General features: G+C 31.9%; 1 protein-coding gene across 1 annotated transcript; it reads right to left on the bottom strand.

The window, feature by feature from the left end:
• Positions 1-2,078: 2,078 nt before the first annotated feature.
• On the bottom strand, positions 2,079-3,623 carry LOC100807854 (LOB domain-containing protein 41). The gene is made up of 2 exons (XM_003552680.5): positions 3,128-3,623; positions 2,079-3,017 (listed from the first exon to the last, which is right to left on the bottom strand). Exons 1-2 carry the CDS (start codon positions 3,315-3,317, stop codon positions 2,302-2,304), a joined length of 906 nt encoding a protein of 301 aa, XP_003552728.1. The 5' UTR covers positions 3,318-3,623; the 3' UTR covers positions 2,079-2,301.
• Positions 3,624-12,241: the final 8,618 nt, after the last annotated feature.

Here is a 12,241-nt window from a genome sequence, read left to right as displayed (position 1 = left end):
CATTCTACCATCAAGAATGCATTTATCAGCCATTACCACTCATTATTGGCTGTTACAATTCTTTATTGGCCATTATCATCCATTAACAACCATTCAAAAATGGCTTTCAAAACTGATGAGCGTTACAAAATTTCAAAAATGTTATGACCATGAACTAACCAAATGACTAAACTTGTGTGTGTCTGATATAATAGCCAAGAAGTTGACCAGAGGGAGAAAGGATATATACTTGGATAATCAGAAAGCTTCCATCAACCGCACCCTCTGAAGAGGCAAGAGCCAAGAATTAATAATGAAAATTAAATTAAAATACAAAAATACAAGCATTTAAAGATTTTGGTTTTAAAAATCTCAGAAATGTAATTGATGAAAGATTGTTTTACAAGTGGTTAAGAAATATGAAATATATCATCAATGAGGTCATGTTTAGTTACACATCAAAAGATGATTGAGAATAAATTTGTATCTAAAAATTCAATTTGGGCCAAACAAGACTTAAAAGATACTTTTACAAACTCAATTTCAATTTGTAAACTTAACTTTAACCCAAAGATGTACATAAAGATGTTTGTTTTCTTGGGGAGGGCTTACTCTAACTAACATGGCCTACCCTACAGAGACTGACCCGCTTTGTTCTTTGGGCTCATCGCTATTTCTTGTAACATTTGCTTCCGAAAATAAGATCCCATATATCTGTTTTCCCTTGTCATAAGGTTAACTACAAAAGCATTAAATTTTTTATGATAGTGAAAACAGACATCAAATAAACAAAAGCATTAAATGGAATCATATTTCTATAATAAAGTTCTAGTGGCATAAATCATAAAATAACTCTTATTTCACCCCTTTGTGGAGGCAATAATCTAATTTTAAAAACGTGAACTTGTTATTTCTTCTCTGAAGAAAATGCCGTATATCTGTGTAGTACGGCATCATCTACTTATTTAGGTTTTCTACAATGACACTTGCACTGTGTAGGGTTTACCCAGCCCAATAACTTCCATGATATTTAAGCCCAATACAATAATCGAAGAAATAATGGCTTAATTGTCCAAGTATTTTTTATTATTCCGAATATGGGCTTTACTCCTATTCCCACAACTAGGAGTGTCATTTTTTAAGATAATCTAAAGTCAAAATGGTTGTTTTTTTTTTTTGTGAGTTTATATTTTTTATATAAATACTTTTTTAAAAAGCAGATGAGCATTATAAAATTTAAACAAACCGGTCCTTTATGTCTTTCTCTTTTTCAGGATGCAAATGCTGACTCTCTCTTGCTACACTATGTCACTATGATGCCTTCGCGATGCTTAAGGGTAAGCGGTAGAAATCTAACAATTTTATAACTTTATGATAAAGTATTTATTAATTTTGAAAAATAATAATCTTCTTCAAAACATGAACTTCTTAAGAATGAGTAGTCTTATATTTTCTTATACGACTATTTCATAAAAGAATATTAAATAAAAAAAAACAAATACATTCAATACAACATTGAATAATAAAAAATAACAATTAGTAAGAAAAAACTGTAAAAGAATTCAAAATTGTTCCTTTCCAAAATCTACCTTACATTTAAAAATAATTTTATTAACACCATCCGTTACAAGCAATTAAAAACATTTTATGTGAAAAATTAGATACACTAATACAATCACAACACATCATATAGTTTATTTACTTCATAAATATGTTTTTTTTATAATAATTACTAAAAAAAGTTATTAGTGATCAATTAAAAGTTTAAAGTTTTTATTAAACTTTTATTTTACACTTCTAAATTTTCAATGTAATAAATACTTTCACCAATCCTTTAAAAAATTATTGAACATTGTTAATCTTTAAAAAATAAATTTACTTAAATTTAATTTTTTAAGTTATCATGTTATTAATATGAAGAGTATCCATTGGCTTTATCAACATCAGATCAGATCTTAAGATGACTGAATTTAATATTAACCGACTAAGTGTTGTTTACTTAATTTAATTTATGTATAATTTTCCATCTTTTATAATCTAAATGAATTACTGTCAATTCTTATTTTTAAAATAAAAAATACTTAAAATCACAAGATAAATTTTGAAATGCACCTCTTCATCTACTTACCATTCATGTTTGAGTTTGTACAGCACCGCATTCACAACCGACGAAAAAAATAAAGGAAGGGTTAACAATAACCCAAATTACCAAAAAAGAAAAAAAGTAATTAAAAAACAACAAAACGGTTCTGATCTCTTGTAATAAGTATCAAACACAGAAAGCCGATGATGGAGTCAAAACTGAGCCGAGCCACGAGTTCCTCAAGCCGAACATTCAAGCCCCAGCTCCATCTTGCACGAGCCACTCTCAGCCGAGCCACTAAAATTTTTCAACTCAATCCTTCTTTTCTTCACCGGAACCACGGGCCGCGCACGTGAAACCGGTTCGAACCCAAGCGTAAGCTCTAAACCAACATCATCGCTCACACGCTTCGGGTTCGTTTCCGGTTCTTCTCGGAAGAGAATCGAAGTCTCCGGCGTCTCCGCCGACAGCATGCTCTCGCTCTCCACCGCATTCGCCGCCTCCGACTGGTGGCTCAGCGTCGAATCGTGACTTCCAGACCGGTTCATCACCTCTTCGGTCCACTCGCATGCCACCAAACTCGGTTCAGCTGAACCCAATTCGGTTCCCTTATTGTTGTTGTTTTCGTTGGTGGTGGATTTGGGCTTGGCGTTGTTGTTGGCGAGGGGTCGCTTCACTCGAGACCGAGTCTTGACTCGTTGGTGCTGAGTTTCGTTGGACGCGGCGGCGGAGTTCTCGTCTTTGGACACGTGGCGTATGTCGTAAGCCTTGAGCGGTGGGCCCCGCCCGCTAGCCGCGGCTTCGGACGTGATCGGCGTAATCGGTGCGCCTTTCAAGACGTTTTCCACGGCGGCTTGACATAGCTGCCAGCTCCCGGACCATAACAACCCGACAGACCCGTAAATCGGGTTCAATATCCGACCGCATGCCTCGTACAACAACGAACGAAAGATCGCTGCAAAGTGAAAACAAAATACTGCCACTTAGTATCATCTTCCATGTTTACATAAGCTCATATCTGACAGATGTGGGACTTAAAAGAAAGTGCAAGAAAATGGCACAAACCTGGACGAAGATGTTCGGGGCCTGCGTTAACCAGGTTCATTAGACCAGCACGGCCGTAGAACTTGGCAAGAAACACAGTAGCATTGGCTTGAGATTCTGGGCTTTTGATCCATTGTAAACAGGGTCTGATGCTGCAATTTTCACTGCAACCTTTTCTGAGAACTCGACATCCATTGCAGCTCATCCGCATTTTTGAAGACCCGATGGAGAGAATCTAAGGGAGTTGAGAAAGAAAGAGGCGAAATTGACAACGATTTTGAAGGAGAGAAAGAGAAAGAGAAAATTGTGATCATAGAATTGTGGGAAAGAAGGGTATATATTTGTTGGAGGGTTAAGGACAGAGAGAGAGAGAGAGAGTGGATTTTTCAGGTACTGGATTGTGGGGAACGCAGTTGTTTCTCAAGAATTGTTTTATAGTACTTTATTTAATAGTAGTAATAAAGAACAGCAACACACAAACACAAACCATGGGTTCCACGTTCAAAGAGGTTGGAGTTGGAGGAAGTAAACAGCTACCACTTTTGCACGTTAAAATAAAAGGCCCAGTCTCGTGAGAAGCGCGTGCCTTCAACTCCCAATCATAGGGACACTGATCCCAGTGTCATTGGGACGTAGGTGACGTGGGACAAGCCTTAAATGGCAGAGACAGGGAAGTGTGTCTTTATTACGGAATCTGCCACTGGGAAGAGGGTAAAAGCAGAAAGGGAAATGAGGAAGAGAGGAAGTGCATGCAAATGGGTACAAAAATTGAGGAGGGAAGAATGAGGCGCGTGGCGAGCACGGTCAGGTGACAGAGTGCGGTCGAATCGCCACATATTGTGGAGTAAGTCTCTCTCTCTCTTCATAGAGCGGTTTTTGAATGGTAAAAGACTCCTGGTTTTCGGGAATTGGATGGAAAGTGGTTTTGTGACAAAAACCAAAGACTGGTTTCCGGTTTTGGTATTAGGACTGTGGGCGCGGTTGATGAAAGAGGAAAGCATTAAAGCCAATGGTTTTGGAGTGTGAGGGGGACGTTCCCTTTCCCTTTGGTTCTAATCGATTTTAGGAAATAATAATAATATCAGTATCTGTACTAACTAGTATGTTTTCAATCAAATCAAATTTGCTTACTTCAATAAGGGGAATCAACATGCCCCACTTGCATTTCTTTATGTGCCTAAGTTTATTGCCCACTTTCTTCTCTAACTAACACCTTCCTTAATTTTTACACTTTTTTTCACATTCTAATCCTTCTCTTCGCCTTCTTTTTTCTTCATAAAAATTATAAATAGTCATATACTTTACTTGATCAAATATACTTAATCTTATTAACTTATGTTCTTCCTAAATCATTTGAGTATTTTTATTAGAATTTAACTTAAGTATTAATTCCCTCTCCCCACTAGAGTTTAATTACTAGTATCTTGGCAGTGTAAATAATTTAATATTATTATCTATCATAGATTTATTCATTTCTAAAATCATCATCTTAAATAACCAAAAGTAAGAAAAGATTTTACCACACGCTTTCGTCGTACTGAAATAAATAAATAACGGTACGTCGGCATAGAAGATACTATGATATTTGAAGATTCAAATAATTTTTAAAATATTTTTCTAATACTCAGCATTTTTTTTTCTCTCATAGCATAGCATAATAATTAAGTATCGTCTTGCATGTTTGGATTAGTAAATTTAAGTTTACAAACTGAATTTTATAAAAGTATTATAAGTCTTATTTGTCTTGAATTTATAAAAATATTATAAATCTTACTTTTCACAAACTGAATTAAACAAAAAAAAAAATCTACTCTCAAACATACTTTTCAAAAGCAACTAAACATAACTCCAACTTTTAAAAAATTTCTACAAGAAATTCAAACACATCCTTCGTAAGCAATAGGTTTTAAATATCTCCAAGTTAGTATATATTGCAACGTGTACAGTTTAATTAACGCAATTCTCTCATTCCATACCGTAAACCCAACACCATTAATATTGTTGACTGCGATGACAGCAATTAAGTCAGGTGGAGAACTTAAGAAAGTCTTTTGCATCTTTACTATTTAAAAGTGAAAAGAGTGAGTTAATAAGCTTTAACTTGAGTAGCCTATTTATCTAAAAATACTTATCATGCTGTAGTCTGTACTTACTGTTTCTTAATTTATACTAATATTTTTTTAACTTGTATCTAATTTGCCGCCAATACACTACTTATTCTCCAATGTTAATTGACAATACTTAATGAGAGAACTAAAAGAGAAACGACATAAATATTTTAAATGATATGATATTTTGACAGAAATAAAAAATGAAAGTATTAGACAAATATTTTAAAAAATTAAATCTCCGAATATCATAGCTCCTTATTCAATCACTAATTTACAAATTACAAGCTACGAAGTGTATATGAGTAAATTTTAAAATTGTGCAAACTGAACATGTTGCTGCTGCCGGCTAGTAATTTAGAAAAAGAAAAATTATAAATATTTTTTTTTCTTTCATCTTGTTTTTACTTCAACTTTTTATTTATTTTTTCCTTCTTTTAAATCAAATTAGAAAGTTATGAATACCAAACTTTAGATAAAATATAGAGACATAAACAAAAATAAGAGATATAAATATGATAGTTAATATAAGGTGATAGAGAAAAATAATGTATTAATAAAGTATTTAGAATGATTAAGTATCCAAATATCACTAATTTAATCTATTTTTTACATTTTACAATAATATGTGTAATATATCAATCTGGGGAAGGAAAAGCACGATTTGCATACGGCTAGTGGGACGTAGTGAGTTTTTGACATAATTTATATTCTGTGATGAGGGCAGTGAACGACACATTGCCATGATGCTATCCATCTACCCACTGATCCAATACTATCTTCCTCTTCGTTTACAGCTACCGGTTTTGGGGACTCTAATTCCACTCAGAATTGGAGTATAAAACTTGTGTTATTACATTAAATGAGTTTACTTATGACATAAATATCGATACTTCAAATATATACGAATACATTATACATGTCTGTGAAGATATTCATTTTGTAATTTGTAGTTTTTTTTTATCTTACCAAATATTCACTGTCAAAAACAATGATCAACCTCCGTCGAAGACTGTGTAGTTTGGTTTTTATGCTTATACATATTCATTTAGTTAATTTTTAGTTTAATAATTTAATACCTATTTAAAGTTTCTACATAAGATATGGTGCGTGATTCTGAAAAAAGTGGGTTCGAAGACTAATCTTTTAATTATATGTGTTCTCAATTTTTTTCTATCGCTGTCCTTTTTTTCTTATAGTATTAAACTTATATTTATTAATTATCCATGATTTAATAGGTTTAATTTTTTAAAGTGTTTTTTTATAGAGTAAATTACATGAATCATCCTTAAAACTTGCCAAAATTCCACAAATACTTTTACTTTTTTAACCATTACATTAACTCCTTTGTAACGTATGTTGGCAAAGTTACATCCATATAATATTTTCAACCATAAATGAAAATTAGTGTAAGAATAAAAAAAATGGTATTATGTGTAATTTAAAAATAACTCAAGGAGTGCAAGTCTAATATGCTCTTTTTTAAAATATTAGTTTATTTATTATAAATTTTAATAATCTAAAAATGAATGTTTATTATGTGTAATAGTATATCATATAATAAAGTATATAGTGCGCATGTACCCTTTTAAGAGAGACCAAGTATCTTTGAAGAGATGTTCAGATTCTGAAGAGAGAAATGAGAAACAAACAAGACAAAACTTGGTGAATCATATATGTATTGGAGACAAGAGGTGAGAAGAAAAATGAAGGAAGTAGACTAGAGACCAACACAAGAAATCCAAGTCCAAAATTAGTTGGCAAAGTAGTAGGACATATACCGCTTCCAAATTTTGTGGAAAATAACTACTCACACTACAGCCTCGGCAAACGTTAGTTTTTATCATACTACTATTATTTATTTTATTTCATACGTTTCTTTTTTTATTTTTTTATTTCACTTTATTTTAAATTTTATTGAAAAAATAAGTGAGAATAATGAGAGAACTAGTCAGACATCAATGAATTATAATTAAATCTTAAATCAAAAAAAGAAAATTAGAATCTCTTTTTATCTTGAGTTTTAATAAATGATTGAAAATTTCTTTACTAATGTTGAAGACACCATCTACTTTCAGCAAATTAAAACATTTATTTTGTTAACGAATAGTTTATTCTTTATTTTTTGCTTTAAGAAAATAGTTTCTTTTAGGAATAGTTTCTTCATTATACAGTACATGTAGAATGGTTTCTATTGTTAAAGTGGCTTATTCGATAAATTCTTGGACTTCTTTGAAATAATTATTTAAAAAGTCGTATTTAAGGGATAAAGTTAAATGTCATTCATTTTTGTTTTATGATTTTATTGATTAAATGCCATTTATTTCACACTCTGTTAGTTTAAATTTGATTTATAAAATAGAGGAAAAGAACAATTATTATTATTATTTTATATCTAATTACTATTTTCTACCAAAAAGCTCCTATTCAATAAACACTCGTAATAATTTGAATTTAAGAAGCGTAATAGCGGGACCAAATTTCAATTTGGTTGCTTTACCTCTTCATCTATCATTGTTCATATTCTTTTCTTAAATAATCATTATTTCATATTCAAATTAATTGTTTTTAAATTAATTTTTAAATATGAAATTTAGATAAAAAAACATTTCTTGAAAATAATTAAATTAAGAGAATCTAATTTAGTTGATCGAAGAAAGTGTATTAATTGCCATAAATTTCCTAATACATGCATGTATTATATTTGATTCTTATGCCTAAAAAAAAGAGGTAGTCCTAATAATACATGAATGGCAAGATTTTGACACCCCAATATTTCAAATATTTCACTAATAATTTTTATTTTCCTCTCTTATTATCACATCATATAATCTATTATACCTATATATATTTTTCTCTTTCAGTAGGTATCTATTGGCACTTGGATATCAAAATATATTTTTGGGTAAATAGATACTTTGGTGCATTTGGTGATAATTTTGTCCCTAAACTATGAAAATGATCAATTTAGTCAATAAAAATACAAATATATCAACAATTTAATCCAACTGCTAAGTTATCTTTGTTTCTGTTAATGTTATTAGCGATGTGGCGCATGAAGGACAATGTGGAAAATCTACATGGCAGAAGTGAACTTCATGAGTTGTGAACCAATTTGTCTGGTAAATCTCTGTGTCCCACCCTTTGCAGTGTTGGTGGCCAACGGTGACAATGTATCGATGGACAATGACATTTCATTTTTGGGTGTCGTTTGGAGAGTATATCTCCTTGCGCGTTGAAGGGGAGAGGTAATTTCGTAGAGTAAGATCACAATTTTGTTACTCTGTTGCACCATAGATGTGTGAATGATAATGTTGTGTTGTTTGAACGCTTTTTTCCTGGCACGCTGCAGATACCCATAGAAGGTGTATCTGATGTTGTTAGTGAGCCATTAGTTGACAACACAAATGAACAAGTGTTTTTATGGTGAGGATGTTGATAGTTACTAGAGATGATGTGCTAAATGAAATTGATAAGATAATAAAAAAATATTGCTGCTTATTATAGAGCCAATGATGGTGGTGTGGGTAATGTGGAAGAAAGAGATGGAGTAACTGACAAATTTGCAGAGGCTACCCATCATTTGTATGATATTTCACTTGACTATGGTGGTCTTAATGTAAACAGATGTAGTATAGAAAAATGATAATGAGGAAGGATAATGATGGAGACTTTATGATGATAGTAAAAAATCTTTTTATGATAATAATGAAATTGATTTAGATTTTGTCATTAATGTTTAGATGAGTGTCCAATTTTATAAATATTGTGAATCATTTTGTCATTTAGTTACAAATCTTGGAAATCAATTTGTTATCGCATAATAACCTATTACAACAAAATCAAGAAGAGTCAACTATTTAACAAAATAGTTGTTAGCTTCATGAATTTAAGAATCAATAGCAAAAAAAAATATTACTCACATTTTAGTTTAATTTAAAACATTATTGATTGACGTGATACATCAAATACACATGTTGATTTGTTATCTTGTCAGTAACATGAAATTTACTTTCATTCTATGAATTTCACATATTGTCCTTCACATGCTACTTGACAAAAAATACTAACAAAAATAAAGATAACTTACCTGTGAAACTAAATTTTCGATACAATCACACTTTTGTAATTTAAATGGATTATTTTCATAATATAAAAAAATAATTGTGACCAAATACAAACGGTGATATTTATCCTCAATTTTTTCATAATTGGATGAAGTGGAAGGGATAGCAATTAATATACGAAAGGACACGTGTGAATAAGGAGATGAAAGTGGTAAATGTGCCATACATGCAAGCAATAGTGAAAGAGAGGAGAGCGCGTGGCGTTAGCAATTTGGTTGGAATGTCAGAATTGCGGCCTTAAAAAAACTCAAATCTGTTTGCCAATTTATTTGGAATCTCATCCCATCTTTCCACTTTAGCTCCTGGTTTTTGGGAACTATACTTTAATTATTTCTTGTTAAGTATTGCTAACACTGGTTTTCTCAAAAACCAATGACTGGTTTCTGGTTTAGATTGAGTCCTATGGGCGACTCTGCCGTGGACAAAAGGTTTCTGTGGTTCCCACCACGCTACTATTTTCAATCTACGTTCATTGAATTGAATGGGAAAAGCCTTGATTAGTGATCATTACTTAATGTTAGACCAAAAATGTTTGGATTATTACTCATTAGTGGATTGCTCCGGTAGCCGACCAACTGTATGCTAGTATATTCAACTCCTATCTTCTCTCAACTTTTTCGATCAAGCTAAATGCTTAAATCCTCTATTTGTTGCATTGAAATGCTTTCATGTGAAGGTCAAACGTTTTCTGCTTTTCTTTTTTATTTCTTGAGTTGAGTCCATATGGTTGAGGGTTTTATTTTAATTATAGTCAGGCTATTATTATACTTCCTCCTTTCTTTTATTTTAAAATATGAGATAATATAAATTAAAAATTATAATAAGTATTTTTATTTATATACTTTCATTTTTTGATATACAATAACTTTTATTATCATCTCTTCCCATACTTATGTTAAGTGTATAAAATATTATATCTATTAATTTCTTTACACTTAGTTTCTTAAGAAGATGGAAATAAAGTTTAAAAATGCAATTGAGATTTTTTTTTATATATTATTTAACTAGAGATTTTAAAAACAGAAAACCCTTTCTGGAAATTAGTTTACAGAACATATAACACATGTCGGAAGGTATTTATCAACTTTTTTAAACACCGCTGCACAAGCTAATTTACCAAGTGATGACTCAACGGGCAACAGGTTTTTGATGAACCATGTTGATTGGTAGTCCACGAATCCACTATGCCTCTCATGCAGACAAAAGTTCTTCTCATTGTTAGGAGCAATGTTTGTGGCCTTTCCCAACTGTTTGAGTTAATATTTAGGTAGACACGATGATAGTTGGGAATCTAAGCATTGGATTTTGGGAGATAATTCTGGCATGAACATATATAGGTGTCCTGAAAATATTGTTCCCAAGTCTAAATCCATAAAATACAGGGGAACTATGAAGGCAATGCTCGATGCCACTTCATCTACACTAAATACTTGTATTGCGTCTGCTTGATATCTTCTTTTAATTGTATTAGTTATTTTTTAGCTGAAATTTTGTCAGATGTCAATTGGAACATGGAACTAAGAAATAAACTGTATGGCAGAACTTATTTGAGGGTTAAATATTAAGACTATATGTGTAGAAACCTCAATTGAAAACATTTTATAATTAATACTCCACTCACACTTATTGTGTTTGTTTCTAGCATTGTATTGTTATTTCTGGGAATGTGAACTTAGGAATGCTACTACTAGCTGCTGCTAATGTCCTGATGCCAATACTCTAATATAAAGGTTTTTGGGAGAACAGATTGTTGTTACATCAGATTTGTGATGCTTAGTTCTTTGAGAAATTTGATTCAGGTAATTAGATATAGCCATAAAAAGCCTCAGTTGTCAGTTGTTAAGTGTACTGAACAAAGAACTATTATCTTCCTCAAGTTATTAGCATGTGCTGAACTTTGGTAGAAATTTATATGATGGTGATATTTCAGTAGAGAGAGCAGTGTTATTAAAACAGGTTTGGGTTGGTTGGTGTAACCAGCGGCAGAACCAGTTTGGGTGGCTTATTACACCAGTTGACCTCAAGAAACTGGAGTGAAGTGGTTTTAAATTGGGTTGGACTGATATGAAGGGAAAAGAGAAGAAAATTCCTCCACAAAATTTCTTCCATTATTTTCTGCTAAATCATTTTTCTCACGTTTCTCTCTAACATGTGCCAGATTTAGCAATTAAGCCTAACCTGATCATTCCATTTAACAATTTGATCTTACTCTGAAAGCCTGCCTCTTGCACTGTTTCATCTCTTTTAACCTATATAGTGCCTTTCTCACAAGTATTCACTTCTTCTGGTTTGCTAATTCACTTACATATTCAGTCTTTGTTACGGAGAGATGACTTTATTGTCAGTTCAGGGACATATGATCTCATACCCTCACTTCAATTAATCTTGTCGTAATCTATAGATAGTGTCAATACATTTAGCAATTTCAGTGTGAATTCTTTTGGATGCGGCACCTATTTGATTTGTTGATTAGCGAGTATTATTTTTTTTCATCAGAGTCAAATTCTTTTATGGCAACTATAGGATACAGCAAAGGTCATGGATAAGAAGAAATAAGCTAAAATTGTCTACTTATGTCAGCTGTCTATTTTAGGTTCTTCAAAGAGGATCATTATTGGAGAAGGTTTACAATCAAGAACATAGATTCTCAAAGATGAATTGGCGCACTTATTTTTTTTTCAATTTTTTTTGGTAAAGAGCCAAACTGGTTTGTAAAATAAATACAAGGGACACTGGCTCCTAGGAAAAAGAAAATTAACCATTTAATCCCTGGAGATTACAATTGTAAGATTTTTTTGTTCCTTTGAATTTTTGGCACATCTTATTTATACAAAAGTTAACCGTGTACCTACCAACTTTCTGTCACAAAATCATAAATGATCCAAATTAATCTTTGAAAA

Source organism: Glycine max, chromosome 18 (assembly GCF_000004515.6).
Source record: "Glycine max cultivar Williams 82 chromosome 18, Glycine_max_v4.0, whole genome shotgun sequence".
NCBI lineage: Eukaryota > Viridiplantae > Streptophyta > Magnoliopsida > Fabales > Fabaceae > Glycine > Glycine max.
Note: the sequence above shows the minus strand (reverse complement) of the source record. Positions and strands in the feature narration are given on the sequence as shown.